Genomic DNA, 21,601 nt, shown 5'->3' on the forward strand with positions numbered 1-21,601 from the left:
TGTGCATATGTGGTGGGGGAAAAATGTACAGACAACTTGTTCTTGCTCAGTTATGAAACACATGTGAATATGCAGAACCACTCTTACCATATTTAGATCATTCTGTAACTGCTGGTTCAAGTTCAGAGAGTCTTTCACTTGAGCTTCCAGCATTGCAATCTTTTCCTCTTTCACAGCTAGTGTTGTTTTTAGTGCTGATTCAGTTTTGCTCTCCAGAATCTTGTATTTTCTGAAAGACATGAGAACAGCTTTCCAATATCTACCACTGTGAAATGAGCCACCACCATCTATATAGGAGATTTTGCCTTCATCCATTCCAAATACCATCATATGTTACATTGCAAGTATTTGCTTCAGGAACATGATTTCCCCTACTGCCGCAGATCTCTGCTGATATATTACAGCTAGGGAAGCTGCTTTAGGAAAACCCAATCAATTTGAATAGGGGTTACAACCAACATGGACCTATAGAAATATCTAAGAGCTACATAACTTAGGAATATATTTTTTTCTGTTTTTCCCTTAATTACACTGCAGAAATTTCTTCTCATGTCTCTTTTGTACATTTTGGACAAGGAGAAAAATCAGCAATAGGCCCTAAAGACTCCTGCAGAATAGGTATGTTTCTCTAACTAGCTCTTACCCAAGAGACCTGTACACACGTGTCATTGGAGTTTCTTTGTTCATGGCTCTAGGATTTGCGATCAATAATTTCTTAGGCAACATCTGTGTTTATATTAACAGGTGGTTGGATCACCAATTACTCGAAGTCACGACGCACACCAACTAATGGACAGTTAGAATCATAGAATTGTTAGGGGTGGAAAAGACCTCCAAGATCATCTGGTCCAACCATCATCCTACTACCAATGTCACCCACTAAACCACGTCCCTAAGCACCAGGTCCAAACTTTCCTTAAACAACCCCAGGAATGGTGACTCCACCACTTCCCTGGGCAACCTGTTCCAATGCCTGACTACTCTTAGACACTATTCTTACTTGTAAAAAGAATAACAGGAGGAATCTACACAATGGATTGCTAGAATAGCTACCCAGCTGCTCTGCAAGGGTACTGTGATAATACTGGCTAGCATGGAGAGAGAATGACATTTCTTCCTTCCTACCAAGAAAAGGGTTGGCAAAGCTTGCAGTATACTGCCAAGCTTGCTACAGAAAAATATGCTTAATGTCCAAAATTAGTAAGGATAACTGAAGTGAGACAGATGAGAATTGAATCAAAAGGCAAAGGGCTTAAGAGTTTGGCTGAGGAAAAGCCTGCAGAGTCAAAAGAATGACAAGAAGAGCTCAGTTTCCTCACGTGTCATCATTGCCATTGTCATCTTGTAGCAGCAGCTCTTTGCTCAATCCTATCTTCTCCAGTTCCTGGCTCAGTTTGTCCAGCTCACTAGACAACTGTTGACTCTTCAGCTTCTCCAGAACCAAATCCTGTAACAGGACTAAACGATTAGTTGCTCTGCAAAGGATAGTGATAATTATCCAGCACAATAGATTTTTTTAAAGGATACTAAAAAAGTCATTGTATAAAATCCTAGTCCCAAGAAGGTCAGTTAATATTCTTCGTCAGTGCCAGCTGAAGGCTGGATTAAACTCATTGCTTTTATTTATAGCTTACTCAGAATAAATCTGAAGAACGCTATCTTTGACCTTTGTCTCACTCACTGTACTGAATTACTTCTGCCAACACGGGCATCCTGCCCATCTGCCAAAAAAAAAAGGGACGTAAGGGACGTACAGGACAGGAGACATCCTGCCCACCTGCCGGCAGATGGGATGTGTGCAAGACAGTGAACATGGCACCAGCAGAGGGAGTTCCCACCTCCCCGAGTCCAACCCAAAACAAGGATGAAAAGCCCTGCCAAAAAGTCCAGCCTAGGCTGGCACACACACAGAGAAGTGACAGGACTTCAGTATGGAAATTTCCTGAGATAACATGGTTAAGATTTGTCACCAAGGGACTTACTTACACATTTCCACTACTGACTCTGACTTTTTGACATATGGAAAATCACTGGCAAAATTATAAAACCATAATTATATTGCTGCATATGTGACAGGACAGCTCTGGAGACTGCAGTTCTCCACTTGGTTACTTACTCTCATATCTATGGATGCATTCTGGTTACATTTAGGTTTCTTAAAGAAACTTAAGCAGAACTAGAAAGAGAAGTCATATGAGAAGGGCATTTGACAGAGCCCTACGAGATGGTATGGGCAATGCTTTGCTTTTATGCCAGTAAAGTGCTTTGTGTGGAAATAACCTTAAAAGACATAGTATCAGCCCACATGTTTAAAAAGGGCAGATCATTTTTGGTGCATTGCCAAGTTCCAATGTCACAGATGTTCAAAATTTTCTGAAATGCAAAGGTATCATGAGGATCTACACTGCTTATATTTCTGTTCCAAAATTTTCTTAAATGAGGCATGGGGAAAGGACAACAAAATTAAGGAAGCATTTCAAGTAAGAAAAGATAATCCTGAATATCAAACAGAAGCAAGAGTAGAACAAACAAACAAGTAATACTAGTAATACAAAAAAGTAAACAAACTGTAAGTAGTCAACAGTTCTGTGCTATCACAAACTTAGCCAACGTGTTTAAGTGGCAAGGAAAAATGCTAAGGTCAATGTTAGTTTATAGTCTAGAAACAGGTCCCTTCTTCAATATCCATGAGCTCCTTCTACAGAATCTGTAGAAGATAAGTGAGAAAAGGAGAAGATATGCTTTATGCATGTGCTGCATCACAGTCTGCAGATGTCTGAGAAGGGAAATATTAAAAAGATGTCTTCTCAGAAAAGCTATTATTCTCTGTATTTTTAAGGAAAGCTGGATAGAAGCAACTTGGGACTGTTCAAAATATTTCTGATAAACTTTTTTTCATCCTGAAAATTACACTACTGCTTCGAAAACTAAAAGCAAAGGAAATCTACAAGTTAGTAAGGCTAATGCAATTACTTAACTTAGTCATTTCACTGAGCTACTACAGCATTGACAATTTTCATTTGAATGTTCTTTCGCAGGGAATCCTGTTTCTGCTAGGACAACAGCAGGGGCAGCAGGTCATAACAGAAAGCTGCAATAACCTGAATTAGCTCATAGGCCATTCACAAAAGTGGCAGGAGCTGGCACAAAAATTGTTAGTTTGTCAAGGTCCTAATGCGTACTGTGTATTTTTTAAAAGATGACTACTAGGAAAAGTATGCTGAAGTGGAGAGGGCTGCTGGAAGAGATCGCTGCTGCTTAACAACAGAGCTGCTTAGGATGCTTTCACTCTGTAGGAAGATGTAAAGCAAAGCTCAGTGCAGCCGTTACTGAAAAGGTCAAGTTGGTCACCTGGGACAGGTCTTGTCCCAGCTATGTCTGTTTTAGAACTGGGATGTTAATATGTCCTCAACAAGTGCTCTCATTTCTAAGGTTAGGAGTCCATCTCCCTTACTGGAAGCTCTCAAGTAAGCAAACAATTTTGAAGTCAGAATTTGAGGAAGCAAAGTCATTGGTTACAGCTACAAGGTGGGAGCTGTGTTAACACCCTGTTCTGCATGAAGATGATGTCATTTGGAGACACTATGTTTGTGGACACAAAGTGGTACGTTGTAGTTTTTGGAAGGTTCCACATTCCAAAGCAACACTATCCAGTGATGCCCAGTAAGGCTGTGAAGAAATAGTCACAGGACAGATGACTTTCTTTGCTACTTCACAGGGCTGAAAAAGAATAGAAGTGTACTGAAACCAGTAGTATTACTTTGCTTACCTCTCTCAATGTAGCTAGTGTTCTTTTATCAATTGTAGCTTGCTTTATGAGATCTTTATTGTCCTTTTCGAATTCTTTCAGCTTATTGGATGAATCTCTAAATCGAGCAATTTCCTTTTCTAGAGTCTTGTTTTCTTTCTCAGCAACTGCCAGCTTTACTGTACTGTCATCCAAAATGGCATCTTTCAACTCCACTTGTTGCCAAAGCCGTTTTGTTTCTTTCTCCAGCATTTTTTTGTCCTTCTCAAGCTGAGATATTTCTTGTTCTAGGGTTTTGTTCTCCTTTTCTAACCTCTCTAGCCGTTTGGCAGAAATCTTTAGCTCCTCAAGGTTTCTCTGAAGGACCTGATTTTCGTTTTCCATTCCCTGTACTTCTTTTTCTAGCTCCTGGATCTTTTTGTTGCTGTTCTCCAGCATTTGCTGAAGTCTCTGATTTTCAGAGTTGATACTCTGATAGCTCAGCTCCAGCCTCTCTGACTTCTTGCTCAATGCTTTTAACATTTCTACATTCTTCCTTAAGTCCTCTTTCTCCCTCTGCAAATCTTTATTTTCTGCCTCTATTTGTGCCATTTTTGTGCTGGTAAATCTCATTGTCTCCACCACCCTCCTAAGCTCCAGATTTTCTTCATCCAATTGCTTGTTGTCCCTTTCCAGGTCCCCAAGACGGATAGAAATATTCTGCAATGTGTCCAGTGATTTTCTTAGTTTCCTGTTTTCCACTTCCAGATTCCCATTTTCCTGCTCAAGAACTTCGACTTTTTCTGTCACTATTTTCATCGCTGCTGCCTTCTTTGTGAGCTGCTCATTCTCCCTCTCCAGACGATGGAGCTCTTTTTCCATTTCTTCCACTCTTTCCACTTTTTCTTTAACCTGGTCCAAATCCTTTTGCAATTGTTTCTTCTCAAATTCCAACTTGTTCAGTTTGGTACTAGTTTCTGTAACCGTTTCATGGAGGATCTTGTTCTCTTTTTCAATATCTTTCACTCTTGCCTCACTGCTCACTTGAGATCTTTGTCTCAGAGATGACACCACTTGATTAAGGTGATCATTTTCTTGTTTAAGGTCTTTTATCTACACAAACAACAAAAAAAAATGCAAATGCTACTCATCCACCTTACAACATACGCTATGATTTAGTCTTAAAGCAGCCAGCTGACGGTTAACAAAAACAACTGTTTAACACAAGAAAAATTTCACAGCAGTTTTCCCCGATTACCAACAATCCAAACTAATGAAAAATTGTTACCTCTGGTATCTTGGTACTCTAATGAACTAAAAATTGGTTTTGTATTCTTCCTACCAGATAAAATCTAAGCAGAGATAAAAAGTGGACAATAGACTTTCAGAGAACACCTCGGAGAGGATGTCTCATTATGAATCATTCCTAATAAATGTTACCTTTCTGTTTAGGTTTACATTCCTGTCTCTCGGATTTGAAGACACAAATTTTCCCTGATAAGACTTCAGAAGCCCAGAAGTTTTTTTTGTAGCAGTTATAGATCTCATTAAGGATACACTTTCTGTAAAAGCAGTACATTGACCTCCTGGCCAAAATCAATCTGAAGAAATTGCAATTTAGACTGCAATTTGCATCTGATTCTTACCTAGACAATATCCCCAAAAATGAAGCAGGAGTTGAGCCTGAAAAATCAGAATCTACCCTTTTCCGGTGACTGACTTCTGTTTTTGCTTCTTGCACTACCTGTGAATCATTCATCAATTGCAACGTCAAAGAGTCCACATGTGCTCTGAAATGTATGACTTTGGTGGTAAAGTGCAATTTCCCAGGTAGAAGCCTGTGTAAGAATGCTTCAGGATGAAAAGCACTACATAAGACATTTTGTAATTAACCTCCATCCCACAAATCTTGGAGTAAATTCCAATACATGCTGAAAATACACATTCCAGCCACCAATGATCTGTGTATGTATTTTCTTCATTGGTCTACTTAATGCAGATGATACTTTGCATGAACCTATAATAGTTTCAAGGCATTGCACATGAACTGCAAGACAACATTAAAAGCTGAAGGACATTTAAAATATCAATCCAGAAGATGTAAATGTTTTCTCATCATCTTTTAAAGAAAGAAAAAGCATTCGGGACATCCAACTGGCAGATTCCTCTGCAATAAAATGGGATTTTATTTGCACATTTTAAAATCAGTCAGTGCCCGTTTAGTAAGATCCAGGGCTTTTTTTCCCAAAGAGGAAAGATCTGCTCTTACAACAGCCTGAAGATGCCCTTATGGCAACAGGAGAAGTAGTAGCTACCAAAACATATTGGGCTTTTTTGCACAAAGAAATATTTTACCTACTTTTGAACAAGTTGAGCCTACATGCAACAGCTCTCAAATTGCCCTATATCCCTGAGAGAACAAGAGGCTCTAAATGGCATCAGCAAATTACCACTACTGAGCATGTGCTTTCAGATTACATTCGTAAAGTTTGCACCTGTCTGTCTTTGTCGGCTTTTAGTGTCTCCATGACAACTTGTAGCTGTTCTTTCTCTTTTATCAATTCTTCACTCAAGGTTTCCAGATCTTGATTACTTTGCTTCTCTTTTTCAATTTGATTTTGCAACTTCTCAATCTGTGTGGAGAGAACACACAAAAACCTATCAGTCACAGCTTGATACAAGCTCACACAGTTCACACTTTAAAGTATTCTGAAGAACTGAGAGGAATGAGATGAGGACTACGGCTGATGGATACAAATCTTTCTCTTCTGCTGCTTGCCAGTCTTAAGAGGGTGAAAGGGACTGTTGAATTTTCTCACAGCAAGGTACAGCAGTGAAAAACAGTTCACCTGCCTGAGTGCGCTGTTTTGCTCCTGTCAGTGGCTACAGTTTCTGGTGCTCGCCTTTCTGAGTGACTTGTCTTCTCCATGACTGGTGGCCTTACTCAAACAGTGGACACTGAGAAGGTTATTACAGCAATTCAGTGAGCAACAGGATTTAAACAGTCAGGAACAGAGGAGCAGCACTGAAGTTTCCAAGTTTACCGTCCCTCTCCCTGTGGTCTGTCAGTCCCCTGTTTTCCCAGCAGGTGACAATGCTGTATTTCAATGATCTGTGAATAAGAGCCCTACAATGAACGATGTCTTCCTAGTACCTCACTTTGAAAGCTGTGCAAATAATGAACTGAGAACAGTAAAGCAGCACTACTTTAGTATTTAGAAGCATGAGATTCAGAGAGGTAGGCTGCCCATTTCAGGAAATACTCCTCCTTATCCTTGTAAAGTGCTGTGAAAACCTTCAGCTGTGCATAAATATTGGCTATTTTTTTTGTGTTGGTATCACAAACTTTGCCAACAGTGAAAATGTCAATGAAAAAGGTATTAACAATAATTCTCACAAGTGGGAAATAGCTAGAGGCTAGGCTCTGCCTATGTCAACATGTGCCTCATTACAGGAAGTGTTTAAACAAGCAGGGCTGCTCAGATTGAAGATAAGAATGGCTTAACATTTAGAAATGTGACCACGTTAAGGTTCATTGGTCTCAAAGGAGCCGTTCAGAGAAGGCTGGAACATAAACTCAGTAATTCAGCAATAGCTGGTCTTCATTAGCACCTCCTAGAATATTGGTGATAAGTAAGAAACTACCGTTTACAACTTGTTTTGGTTCAAGGAGTTAGGAGTGCAGGGAAAACAGATACTTGCGCTGCTGTTACTAGACTGCGCCCGAGTAAAGGATTTTCTTTTAATAGTTTCTCTCAAAACATTGAGAGAAATAAACAAACAGATGCAGAGGACTTTTCCTTCATATCATCTCCCCTTGTACTATTTAAATAATCCAGTTTGGCTACATGATCCTTCCAAGCAGTAGATAGCAAAGCATACTCTGGTAACATTTCTTGAAACTCTCAGACAGCGGATGAAATCTGACTCCAGTTAAATGACTTTACTATATGTATCGCAGGAAAGTTTATTTTTAAAAAGTACACATACACATAAAGGCACACAAAATTGAGAAAAACACTCTCTCTCTAGCTCTGTGTAAACTCCAGAATGAAATCAGAGCTCACACAAAGTGTCTTTAACAGTCCTTGAGAACTGTTGCCCTCTCCTCTGCAGAGTAACCACTCTGTCATTAGTTATAGAGACTTCCCCCGTGGGCAGCCATACCCTCTAATTAAGACGATACACATGTCAGAGAAATACAGAAGAATGGTGGAGGAAGCGAAGATTAAAAAATGCAAATGCAAACAAACACTTCAAATCAGGATTATTTTTACTTATCGTGTATGAGGTTTCTGCACACTGAGACATAACTGTATGTCTCCCAGAGTACAGAATAATACTGTGGGTTTTTTTCCCCAAATCTTCCTGAATAGGAAATGTGAAGCTAGTCAGCAACTTGAGCGGCCTGTGGTATTGAGTCAGAACTTACAGACTTAAGTCAGATCCCGTCATATTCTCTGTCTCTCTAGTAGAGCTTGATTTATACCCTTCCACACATTTCAGCTGCTCTCGATAGCGGTATTTTTAACTGCCATTTTCTCTCATTGGTCTGATGTGTACAGTGGCCCCTTCACGCCTCACAGGCATTCCCCACTACTGGGTGTTGTCTTATTTAACTACCAGCCCTGTAGATGACCCTACCATGTCAACACATTCATCATCGGTGAAAACATCAGACTAATGCTAGAATCACAACTGCTGGCACCAAAACAGTGCCATAACTGGAGGTGCCCACAGGAATGTGCCTGAGGCAAAGCCAAAGGTTGACCACAGCTCTTTAAATTACTTAAATTGCTGTACGCCACAGGTATCTGCTGACTGTTTTATATTTCTTGATCTCAAATTTTAAGCATGTAAATTAGAGCTGGAGTGAATTACTCATATACAACAGGTCATAAATGGGAGTGTGGAAGGAGGAGTACACTCAACTGAATTTTTGCATTTTTCTTTGTGCACAGAAGAAAGGCAAGAAGCAGAACTGGTCCCTCAACTTGGTGGCAAAAGAATCTCTCCAGAAGATGGATTGATTCAGTGACGGATCCCTGTTCTCCTTGGCAAAGAATCTGACACTCTTCTAGTTTTGATCTAGTAATCCATGACCAGCATTTCATATCAAGATTCTTTCTCCCCTTGTCCTGTAAAGCGTTCACTTGCCCCATAAGCAGGCCAGAGGGGACTGGAATCCTTGTATTAATGTCATACACACAAGATACAGCAGCAATGGGGAAGAGAGAAATGGGGTTTATATTCTGGGTGACTTAGCAAAACAAAGGTAGGAATGTGGAAAAAGTTGTCAAGGAAATTATTCAGAATAGCAAGCGTCATTTCCCTGCTGGCATTTGGCTCAATTCATCGGAGTTCAGAATGCAAGTCAACAGCCAGACAAAAATGGAGCTAGTAGTTGGAGGTGAACCCAGCACTGTGTTTCACAAAGACAAGGGCATTTGAACTAACTGTAGTAAGTTAACAACGGAGTATAACACATACATTTATATAAAAATACATTTAAAAAGTTACAACCTGCATGTTTGTTCCTAGTGATTAAAAGAAGCCAGATCTTTGCAGAGAGTGAGAATATCTAAGAGCCAAAAGGACGAGACAAGGAGAAAGAGCTGATGCAGGACTATTGGCAGAAAAGACTTCTTTAAAAATATACTAAGTTGATTTCACCTGTGTGTTTTATTTGACTCGCATAGAAATATTAAAACTTTCAAACGAACAAAAAAATTTCAATGTGGCCAGGGCTTTCTTAACTGGTAGAGCAAGCACTACTGACTGCCATAAGACAACAAAAAGGGACAAAATTGACAGTACAGTCTGACTGGAAAATGAGTACTGCTTTTATGAAACAGGAAGAATCACTTTTGCTTACAATGATGTACTTAAGTAGCGAAGTAGTGAAGTAGAAGGTGATAGAATATACCACTGTTAGAATAAGATTAACTAGAAGGCCCAAAAACATCCTGTCTTACTGAAGAACATTGGTGAATTCCTTCCAATCCCTCATCATTCAGGAATGCTGTAAAGCTCTGCACACTCTGTGTTCAAAAACCCAAGAGCTCTGTTTGTTCCTGTGAACAAGGATTACCTTTTTGCTAAGCTGTTGATTTTCCTTTTCCAGTTCCACAAACTTTAGACTGCTCTCTCTGGAGGTCAAGGAGGCATCTCTCAGCTCTTGGATTGTGTTCTGCAAGCTCTGATTATCCTTCTCTAGCTTCAGTATGCGACTCGAAGCACATTCATTCAATTCAAACACAAAGGACTTTCTAGCTGTTGAAACATGAGAATCAGAAGGTGGCACTAATCAATTCACAAATATGTTCTTTTCTAGGTCCTTAAGATTCACTTTTATTGAAGATAATTGCAGTTAGATCCTTATCGTTTCAGCTTGACTGTTAAGTAAACACTATTTAAAATAGAACCCCTTTCTACAGATGATAATTAAAACCTTTAATAAATAGGGAAGTACCTGAACAGATAACCATCTTAAAAGCTACTTAGTTTCTTAACTCTCCTGAAGCCACTTTAAACATGTTAGCTGCATATTTTATTTTAATAGTAAAATAGACTTTGATACCCTTTCATACTTCCATAAGAGGAAATAAAGCAAGGCAGAAAGTAAAACACTAAGAAGTATTTGTGAAAACACCAAGGACGATGCAGTTCCAAAAGCTAGTGAAAACTTAGGTAAAACTGAACATCTGATTACTCAAATTTATTCCTTTGTCTTTGTTTATACTGTTCTGGTACACAAAGACAAATACGCAACTCTTAGCAGAATCAGGTGACTAATCAATAAAATCTGCACACTGAACTGCATGAAATATTTTGCATTTCCCAATTTCCCTTTAGCACTGTTGTTTAGGCTAGTATTATAAACAGAATGAATGTTAGACACGGAAACCAATGATAAGGCCTGACTAGTGAAGTGAGCATTAGTTACATTTGTGGTAGTTACGGAAATCAAATCAACCATTCAAAAAAAATAATCAGCCAGTTATTCTACCCATACACATTTTTCAGTATCTAGTAAAAATAAATGACTTCAGCATACGCTACTTCCTGGAACTTAAAGACCAGCTAATTGTCTGTGCTAATCGTCTGTACTAATTGTACTAAAGAATACTGAAGATCACAGACTCCCTCACAGCCATTCAGTTAGAAATATCCCATGTTCAGTATGGCATTTCTGCTGTGTCATTTACAAACCTTGCTTTTTAATTTATTTATTTTTTTTATCATTTAACTTAAAGTCACTCTTTCAGTGACAAACAAAATAAAAGGAAGACATTTTAATGTTTTCGTAAGGAAGCAAAAGAAGCTAGGAGAAATGCATTTCATAAGTTCCCCCAAACTATGTTCAAAGTCAGGTGGCTCAGCAAGGGAACTTGTCAAAATGAACCAGCCAGCTTGGTGTCTCTTGTTCCCTTTGCAGTCAAGTAACCTCTCTACTCTTTCGGAGACCACAAACAGAAGCACAACAGCAGCTACACCAGCTGGTACTCACTATCTGCAAGATCTGTGCTTTTAGACAGCTGTTCTAATTCCCAGCCTAGGTGTGCAGATTCGTTCATGCTCTGTTTCTGGGCGATCTCCAAGACCATGTTCTCTTCTAGAAGTTCTTCAATTCTCTTCTTGTCTGTGTCCCGATCCTGTGCAAGACACACATGAATGAAAACTGGTAAGAAAACAGGACCGGTAAGATTGGCTGGCTTCAAGGTGTATCCTGAGCTAAGCTCTTCAAAATGCATCGGCACTCTGGAGACACTGAAAATATAACCTTGAATTCTACTGAGCTTCTTCGACTCATGTCAAATGTGGATCCAGTCATACAGATCAATAAGTAGATATCTGGCCTCATAATTAGGGGGATTTCAATTATCCAGAAAACAAATCCAGAAAATGAGGCTACCATTGCTTCCAATAATTACTTTGGTCATTTACATTTGTGAGACCTGAAGCCGTACTTCAAGGGTCTCAAATTTTGAGAAAATATTACCCAAAATTTCATCAAGTCACCCAGAGAAGGAGCATGCAAAATCACCAGCCACTTTGGAAATGCTGAAGTGTCATGTTACCCTTTATTTGGAAGTCAATAAACACAGCACCTTCAACGTCTTTGTTTCCAATATAACCTGTTTTTATACAGTTAAACCTGCAATAATTCAAAATATAGTGGCAAAAGGCAAACTGTTAAGTAAAATACAAGAGAGAGATGAAAAAGTATTTTTATTATTAGTGGGATTATAAAATCTAACATTTCTGTTTGTAGACAATCTGCCACTCCGTAGATCTCCTTGTCTATGAAGCAAAAGACCATGTCTCTGATTTATGTAATAGAAAAAAATTCCAAAATTTAGTTTCTCATCTCAGCAGCAATGGATTCTTAAAATCGCTGTGATTGCTGTGGGTTTTGTTTCCAGCAAAAAAGAAAAGATCATTTGTTGCAATAGATTTAATTTCCTATATCTAACAGATTTCTACTTAACTGATAGATACCAACATCTACTTTATCGGTATATATGAAAGCAATCTCTATTTTAAAATTGTGATATACCTCCTTGCATGAAAACAGATTTGTCAAACTGTCTCACACAGTAGCACTGGCAATATTTAAACTGTTAATGTTATAATATTTTAAGAATGCATGTACACAAAGTTCAAACTACAGACATCTTTAACAGCACTGTTGATTTATCTGCCTGTCTCCACTGATTTCTCAGGCAACAACTTATGGGACATAGCACAGAAACAGAACTTTGAAAAAATAGCAAAATGAAAAAGAGAGGGCATACCAGCTCTACATCATGAAGTTTGGATTTCAACTGCAAATTCTCCTTCTCTAATTCATGCAATTTATCACCACGAGCTCTTGCCATTGTTAGCTGTTCTTCTAGCATGGCCTTTGTTTCAATTAATATGATGTTGTCCTCTCTTAGCTCCTAGAGAGAAAAAGTAACATTGTTAACCCCTTTGCATCAAGTGACTTTTCAAAGACCAAGTGACTTTCATAAATTAACATTGTAAAATACAGGAAAAAATTTGAATTGTTTCTTTGTTTTATAAAAATGACTTAACCTGATATTTTAATGGGAGACGATTCCATGTTTAATTATCCGTGAGTCACTAATGAAAGTAATGTTTTCCTTACTGTGCTTTCCTGAATTTTAGATACCTAATGGAGTTCCTTTTTCTTTTTACAGGGCTAGATCAAGAGGTGCACCAAAAAGACTGAAGACAGAAGAACTGTTCAGATCCAGTTACATTGTCATAATGCCACTTCCCTAGCCAACTCACTGCAGTCCCCGACTCAGGTTTTCCCAGTTACAAATTACATTATATTTATTTTAAAGAAATGTTATAGTGCGTTCAAAGCATGTTGGGAAGCATTATCCACCAATATCACTATGTCCATATCTCTGTTTCTGTACACTCACATGTAAAAATGTCTGTTCAACAAAGTTTCTCTCTCACGAACAGAATTTTAAATCAGTTAAACAAAAGAAGTTGTTTTACACTTATCACTTAACATCCCCCACCCTGCCCTCCCAAATAAACACATGAGCATTAACTGCACAAGCCATGTCATTTACCCACTAAAGCTGTTGGATCTCTTTGTACTGAGTAAAAGTTTAACTCTGCTGCAGCCACAACACTAGAAACAATTACAGAGAACTCTTAGCAAAGCAACATATGAAACTCTCGGCATTCAAATATCTTATCTCCAGAAATAAGAAATGTCCAAAGCATAAAATCTGGCCATGTGTCCTTGTTCATGTTTTAAACACACTCATTATATTATATGTTATTTCAGGTTGTAATACACCTCACTGCTTTTACTCTTTATGATGATTCCATAAGTCTTGAACCATAGATACCATTTTCTGTGGCAGGAACACATCAGCATTTATAAGATTAAATGGGTACAGGAAGGATTTTTGCCCAGACGCTTTACAATAGGGTATGAGGCAGACCATTCAATTTCTAAAGACATTTTCTTTCGCCCTTTGTTCCCTTCCTCCACTCCCTTCCTCTGCTTCAATTAAACATGCAAGACGACAAAATGTTTGTGCAGGCAGGATGAAATGCTTATGGCTTGACAAGTTTATTCCTGGACAACAGTCTTGAAAATGTAAAGTCTCTGCTGACATCAGTGTTCATGTCTGTTCTCTCAGACCACAAACATCCAAACCAAGTAGATGCCTGAAAGATCACCAGGCATGAGCAAATTGCTTTCACTGCTTAACCAGCAACAACCTTTGCGTTTTTGGGGGGTATAATCATACTTTAACAGCCTCATGTGGCTCAGCTATCTTAAAAAAAAATGCAAAAAAAAAAGCTGCAAAGCACAAGTTAAGACTGTCTAGTGACAGTTACTCGTCTTGCGTTCTGATACTAGAGGGGGGACATGATTTAAGAGCCTTATATAGCAACCTTAGTTGTTTGCTACATCTTCACTGTAGATGGCATAGTATGGAAGTCTACCTTATGCATACCACACTGCCCTTGATCTCTCCCTGGGTCAGCTACAAACTTGCAAAATACAAGTAGAACAATTTCCTCACTACAGCAGCGTTAAAAAGGACAAGTCTGATAGTGCTTGTGAAGTGGTTCATCTACCACAATTAAAATGTCTGAGTCTGCATGTAACTAAAATAATAATAATAATGAAACACTAATTTTATAGAAACAACATTCAGGGCCAAGTCTGATCTAACCATGCCACTTCAGGGTGGGCAAACTAAAAAGGCTGACACAGATGACAGACCAGAGGAAGTACACAACACAAAATGTGCTGAATGTCATTTAAGCTGCCAGAATGCCCGTAATGAAACGGCAACACGACCAGTTCGCTTTGCTAGACTGTCACACTCAATCTGGACCACAGCCCTAAGCAGGAAGGTTGAGTCTGACCTCAAAAACACAGCCTCAGAACTATGCCCAAAACAGCTTACCAAGCAGGAACTAGTTATTTCAGAGTCTCATGAAGAGTCAAGCTATCTTCCAAGTACACACACATATCCAGGCTCCGGTACAAACCACACAGCACTGGGAGCTGCAATATATGGAAGACAAGCACTTTCCATTGAGTGCCCAGGAGGGGTGGACACGTCAGTTCAAAGCAGTTCTGATGAAATCTTAAATTAATAACCTGGTGGAAATGCCTGCTATGGCGAGGTCAACATTGCTCACTGGTGTAACCACAATCTGAGGTTGTCTTAACATTGAAAAGTTCATGTAATTTAAATAATTACTCCATGGGATCTTCATAGACTTCCATCTCAAAGCCTGGAAGGCAGAACTCTTCTAACTACAACATGTCAGCACTAACGTCTCACAGAGCTCACTGCATAGGACAGTCAACCTAAGAATGTGTCCATCTACAAATTGCTTGTTAGTCAAAAATTCAGCGGGTGGTCATGGTGTGGTGATGCTTCCACCAGAATTGTGTGTTGTTGTGTTTTTTTGCAGCTATAAATTTGTTTTTTAAACTGAGTTGCTTTTTTTTTTTAAGTCAACAGCAATAATTGTTTTGAAAATACACTCAATTAAATAGGCAAGAGATTCAAAACTACTTTGCTTTATATTGCTTAAATTGTGATAGTTTAATATGCAACAAACATAATCCTGCTTTTGTAATTATGTCGCTGAAATAAATTATATATTGTGTTCCTATCCTGTATCACTGTGCCTTGAAATAGCTTTAAGAATAGCATCACATGCTCATATGGTTACAATTAACTCTGGGGGTAAGTGGTTGCACAATCAGGGCGTGTTGCTACTGAAAGACATTTTCAGAAACTAAAGTAGCAATCAGATCGTTTAAATCTGAAACTAGAGAATTTGCACACATATCCAGACCTAGCTATTAAACACAGTTCAAACCACTCCCTTCTGGCAGTTCAGAGGTTGCCCCTACCAAGCCATGCTACAGTTAACATCTTGTGACAATCAAACATTGCCTCGGACAGCTATACGAAAATACACGAGATGTTTTTGCTTTTTTAAATTGTTCACAGAAATTCCTCCCATCATCCTGTGTGACAATGTGGCTGCAGTGAGAAGGAGGAACAATGGGCAAGGCAGACTCTCTGGCCTCTGAAAATAATCTGATCTTCTGGAGCACCACAAATGGAGAGGAATGCCAGAGGGAAGCTTTATGCTGCAGAGAAGAAGCACCTCTATGGAGGAAGCCCTGCATTAAGCCTGCTCCCCCACATTCACAGTTATGAACTCATTATAACCCACCCCAGCAGGAAGATGCATAGAGCATATTCATCTCCATGTTCCTTGGACAACGGTCAAACTAGAATGTATTTTCAGAAAAACTTTGTCAAGAAATAGAGAAGGAAAACAATGCACGTGCTTACATGTATTAGGTTCACATAGAGAAAGACTTGCTCCTTTTGCACTACCTTCTGCAATAGCTCCTTAAATCTCTTCTTCCTGCTGCCAGAAATGATTTGCATTACGTGCTTTCAGAAACTACTTAAAAGCTTGCTCACAATTTCTAAAGCTCGTCACGGTATCATACACAGAGCACCTTCCATATTATTTGCCCAAACTACCAAATGTGTATGTGAACAGCAGGAAGGAAGAGATTTTCAAGTGTCCATTTAATAGCTTTCTGCACTGATGCACAAAGTTAAAAACACTTTTTCTTCTCACTTATTGATTTGGCACTACTTATTAACAACCTTGTCAAGACCCTATGAGCCTTAAGGTATCCTACTAGCATAGAAAAGTGCCTTACACCGTACCTTACACACCTACTCATTGCTGAGCCTCTGTGAAATTAGTTCAGTTCTTAGGACGTGGAGCTCAGGAGGCCAACCACACCAGTAAATGCCACAAGATGAATTGGCACTGTACAGTCTAGTGGTAAAAATCTCCACCACCATGCACCCCTGCATAGATCCTACACAACTTGGAATGGTAAATCTAACAGTTTTTGAAGGAATGAAAGGAATCTGAGCAGACACTGAACTGAACCCTAGCCTTTAGTCCTCTTTTTAGATAGGTGCAAGACTTGAGAGAGACTGACAGAAAACTGAGGGACCATGGAGAGTTGGATACTGGCTACTACACACAGCCTTTGTGTTACTTCGTGACCATAACAAAGACAGGCTAGTGCCCCATGGAAACCCCTGAATGAACCAGCATGAAACCAGTGAAGTTTGCCTCATGCTGCCACTGCACAAACCTGCCAGCTGATGGCTGCGCCAAGGCTTGATCAGGAGAGGGAGTGGTGAGAATGTGAAACACTCTGGCTATCCTAGACCAAAGAACAGCCTGCAAACAGCTGTGCGATCATGCCACATATTACAAGAGGTCAGTGTCTCTGGCAGCAACAACTTTCACTATAGGCCACGTTGTTCCCCAGAATTAGAAAAGTGCAATATTGATGGGAAATATTCTTTGTCCCATCTGCTACTGTATCTCAGGGAGGTATCCTTGGAAAGACAACACTCATCTCCAGTACTCAATGCTTTCACCAAAAACTGCCAGGGTGGAAAGAGGAAGTGAAAAAAATTGAACAAAATACGAACTGAAGCAGAGGTCTCTTTACTGAATGACAGCAAGATTAGCATGCAGACAGTAGAACAGAAGACTGCTGGCTCCAGGACAAGCGAGGAGGCTGAGAACTCCAGAAAAGAAATAACTATGCCCTTGCCCTTAGATGAAGACAAGGCTAAAAACTAACTTCTCCCAACTCCAGCTAAAATCTCTGAGCAGGAGGAATAATCATAAAATCACAGAATGGTTTGGGTTGGAAGGGACCTTAAAGATTCCCTAGTTCCAATGCCCCTGCCATGGGCAGGGACACCTCCCACCAGACCAGGTTGCCCAAAGCCCCATCCAGCCTGGCCTTGAACATCTCCAGGGATGGGGCATCCACAGCTTCTCTGGGCAGCCTGTGCAAGTGCCTCACCACCCTCTGAGTGAAGAATTGCCTCCTTATATCTAATGTAAACCTCACCTCTTTCAGTTTAAAGCCATTTCCCCTTGTCCTCGCACTACACTAAGCTACATTACATTAGAAGCTAAGCAACTTCAGTGCACAGTCAAAAGAGCATGACCAGGATGCTACACTGAGAGCTAGTGTGCCAGGTTAACGCATGACTGATTTGCCAGCTTGAGGGAGGAAGACAGAGAGAGGCAGAGCTTCATACCCTCTGATGTAAACTGGGAATTCCTGAGCACGGAGGCAGGCTTTTGCAGGCTATTACTTCATCTAATAACCAGCCATCTTTGTGAACCTATTCATAAGAACCAAGAGCTAGCTGGCCCCTTAGGTTAGAGAGCAAAAAGAAATACCTACAAAGTAGGGTTTATAGAGCAGAAATAATTTGTGTTCCCAGCCTGACAAACGTGAGTCTCAATATTGCTCTTCTATCTCAGACCTGGGATTTTATCTAATGATAGTTGGGGGGAGGGGGGAGGTCAATTACAGAACCTCAATGTGTTTAGCAAGTCTGGATATTTATTTGAATCTGGCTGAAGCGTTACACATGTGGATTATTGACAGTTGAGGTGAGAAGGGCTCAAAGGAGCGAAAGGAAAAAAATAAGAGCAATCTGACCTAAATTTAAGGTCAGCCATGCTGTGAGCAATGTGTTTGTCTAGATGATCTCCAAGGTCCTTTCCAACCTAAATTATCTAGTAATTGCAGGATGGGCATAGCTGCAGGTAACTAAGATGAATAACTGTCATTACTATTGGAACACAGGTATACACTTCTCACTGATATACCCTGCTCAGGACCCTAGGGAAGATCCAAGTTTTCCCTTCCTACTACAAGCAACAGCTGCGAAAAAGGGGTGGCTAGAGTTTGTCATCTGAGGTCATGCTTCAAAATGCCCATCCGCTTTAAGAAACAGCTGCAGCTGCTACAGAGCCTTAAGGAAAAATACCCAGACGTTCATTTAGCTCATTTACATATGACATTTAAGATGTTGGTCAAAGGATCAAGTCTGGAACACAGACATTTTACCTAAGAGTAAATTTTCAAGGCTAGACTGAAGGTTTGGATCTTGTAGAAGCATCCAGAAAAGGTCTGTCCTGTTTAGCCACGTAACGCTGCACTAAGCAGGCTTTATTAAAACTAATGGGTATTTATTCTTTGTGTGCACCAAGTCTTTCCTACCACTGAAAGAAGTTTTGATGTTGCTAAGTCAATAACTATAACATATGTTATGAAATTTCCACTTGCTCTCATGTTTTGCTACAGTCAGCTCTCTGACAAATGACACATTAACTGGTAACACAAGGAAAGCCAAACATTAAGGATTACTCAGCAAATCTTTGTCCTGATTTTCACTTGCCTCCATACGAGCTTTGTAAAAATCCACATCATGAAGTTTCTCTTTGCACCGAACAAGTTCCATCTCAAGTCTCTCCACACGGTTTGCCTTCTCTCTCAGGGAGTCCAGTTCATCTCTATATGCTCGGGCAGAGCGAGCATCTGAGGCCAGATGGATATTCTGAGAGACATGAGGGATAAGCAGGGAGAAAAATCCAAGCTGAAAACATGTTCTTTAAACTTATGGGTTTTTGTTTGTTTGTTTGTTTTTAAGAGTAGGCAAATAACATTCCCCTGGTGGAGTAGGAGAATTCTCTTACTAGCTAGTACAGTCTCTATAAGACTGAGATGTACTTCAGCCTGCCAGGACTCTTAACATTTCCAATGCCTGGTGCTGCAAAAGCTTCAGGCATTACTGGGCTACTTACAAGCTAAACAGATGAGACTGCTCTCACCAATTAAGTAGAAAGTGTATCATCACTATGCCATAGTCATAATTGTCAAACAGCTTGCTGGAGTAACTCGAGTTCTTCTAATTAAAAATACACAGAACAGCATTTTTAGTTTCACAGTGAAAGAGGTATTTTTAAATAGGGAAGTCTGCCACAGTGAATTAAGCCCACCTTACCTCTTGTTTTATTTTTTGCAGCTCTAGGGTGAGCTGCTCAACTTCATGTTTAGAATCGACAAGCTGCTCAGACTTCTCTTCCCTGAAAGGGATTAGAAAAAACTTAGTAAGAAATATTTTCGTTGTTGTTCTGAAACAATATTGAATGCATGGATCCTGCTGGGAAACTGGAAAGAAGGATAGAAACCTCCTAGCATATACTGAACACGGAGCCTCCTTGAGGACATGACAACTTCATAAAAGTAAGGTACGTTTTCTTGTGATACCGCATACATCACAGATGTGAAAATGCAACTTTTTTTTGTTTGTTTTTTGATATTAAGTACAACTGTTCGAAGTCTGGTGCTTAATGGTGCTACTGACATCATAGCTAGCTTTACTGTCCTCTGGACTTCTCAGTAATAATTAAAAAGTGCGAGTAACCACTAACATTTTAAAACGGGGAAGACAGAGATGAGAGACAAAAAGAAAAAGTAGCCATCACTCTATATTTAAAGAACAGTTAATAAAGAAGAAAGATGGAACATCCATACAGGCTGCCTACTAATACGAATAAAATTGTGAAATACACGATACTGAGAGCTCTCATGGAAGTCAATATACCGAAGCTGATAGGCAACTGCACTTTCAGGATGCCCAAGACTTAATACACAAGTCTCTCTAGAAGCAAAAGTCACTGGTGACTCACAGTTCCTGTCGAATTCTTCTCAGTTTAGCCTTTGTGTCTGCCAGCTCAACTGCAATGTGTTGCTTGTCTTCATTAGAAAGAGGGCTAGGTGTGTTTGGTGAAGAATCTGGAGTTGGTGCTTTCAGAGGACTTGTGGGTTGCTGAGATTGCAGATAGTCCCTCTCTTGTGTGAGATCTACAATTACCTGGAAATACAGAAGGGTAGTGGGATAAATATAGCAATAATTAAACATTGTTTTTCAAGCATCTAAAAATGATGTATAAATGTAGAAAATTATTAGCCTGTCATTATACAGAATTCAACTGATAGGTGGGAAGGTTACACAGAAGAGATAAGCAATCTCCACCATGCTCAGACCACTAAAACATTTCCTTTCCAATGCTCAAAATAAGCAGCCTATTTTGCTTGGAGAACTCATGTAAATTGTAACAACTAACAATTTTAACCAACACATTCACAAAGTCAAATGCATGACAGAAGATTAACAGGCTAAAAAGAAGGGGAGAAGCCTCCTGCAGAGATCTGAAGTAAGATGAACTTATGAGTCAGCAACAGATAGACCTTGTTTCACACAGGAAAAAAAAAAAAAAAAGGCAAGCGAAGACACTGGAACCCATGATGGTAGATATCACTGGAGAGATAGGCAAGCAGTCACGAAAATGAACAGTTGAGCAGACATGCAGAGATAAAAATCTCAAGACAAAGTCAACTTCAAATGCTTTGGTCTCTTTACTGCATGCACTCTTCTTACCAATCATTTCATCACACTTCAGGGTTTATATGTGAATGAAAAAGACAATCTTTCTACAGATTTTCAGAGGTGTAGTTCAAAGGTTTAGAACAAATAGAAACCCAGTTAACAAAAAAAAATAACAAGACAACAGAGGGAAGAGAGCCTGCATGTGCTGCTCCACATCAGCACTATATAAGAGAGTGAGAAGTCGAGGTACCTCTGTGCACTCGTCTCTCTCATCAATAAGCCTCTTGAGGTGGAAAACCATATTCCTGGAGAGAGACTCCAGTTCTTCTGGGGCCATGTCTGGAAGCTCCAGCCACTGCAAGTCAAAGACATTCTCCTGGTTGTGAGTCACCTAGTCACAAGGGGGGAAAAAAAAAAGAAGAAAAAAAAAGTGTTTCCACTGGTTGATTTTTTTTTTTTTTTTGCTGTATGTGGCGCATCTCCCAGGTTCTCCTACTGATCTGTTAAGAGGCATACCACATTTCACCAAAAACAGGTTTGAAATAACAGA

General features: G+C 39.6%; 1 protein-coding gene across 5 annotated transcripts in view; it reads right to left on the bottom strand.

Annotated features, from left to right (window-relative positions):
* CCDC88C (coiled-coil domain containing 88C) overlaps positions 1-21,601 on the bottom strand; it is a 91,816-nt gene that overhangs the window by 22,877 nt on the left and 47,338 nt on the right. For 4 of the 5 annotated variants that reach the window (XM_080596251.1, XM_080596252.1, XM_080596250.1 and 1 more), the window contains exons 7-17: positions 21,302-21,442; positions 20,351-20,535; positions 19,663-19,744; positions 19,057-19,215; positions 12,526-12,672; positions 11,238-11,382; positions 9,819-10,000; positions 6,223-6,360; positions 3,770-4,840; positions 1,320-1,447; positions 88-229 (exon numbers count right to left, since the gene is read on the bottom strand). In XM_080596251.1, the coding sequence (XP_080452377.1) occupies positions 88-229; positions 1,320-1,447; positions 3,770-4,840; positions 6,223-6,360; positions 9,819-10,000; positions 11,238-11,382; positions 12,526-12,672; positions 19,057-19,215; positions 19,663-19,744; positions 20,351-20,535; positions 21,302-21,442 (2,520 nt within the window). Of the gene's footprint in view, positions 1-87; positions 230-1,319; positions 1,448-3,769; positions 4,841-6,222; positions 6,361-9,818; positions 10,001-11,237; positions 11,383-12,525; positions 12,673-14,685; positions 14,792-19,056; positions 19,216-19,662; positions 19,745-20,350; positions 20,536-21,301; positions 21,443-21,601 lie in introns of those variants that run through there. The other variant, XM_080596254.1, reaches the window with a different exon arrangement.

Source organism: Anser brachyrhynchus (assembly GCF_964034855.1).
Source record: "Anser brachyrhynchus genome assembly, chromosome: 5".
Lineage (NCBI taxonomy): Eukaryota > Metazoa > Chordata > Aves > Anseriformes > Anatidae > Anser > Anser brachyrhynchus.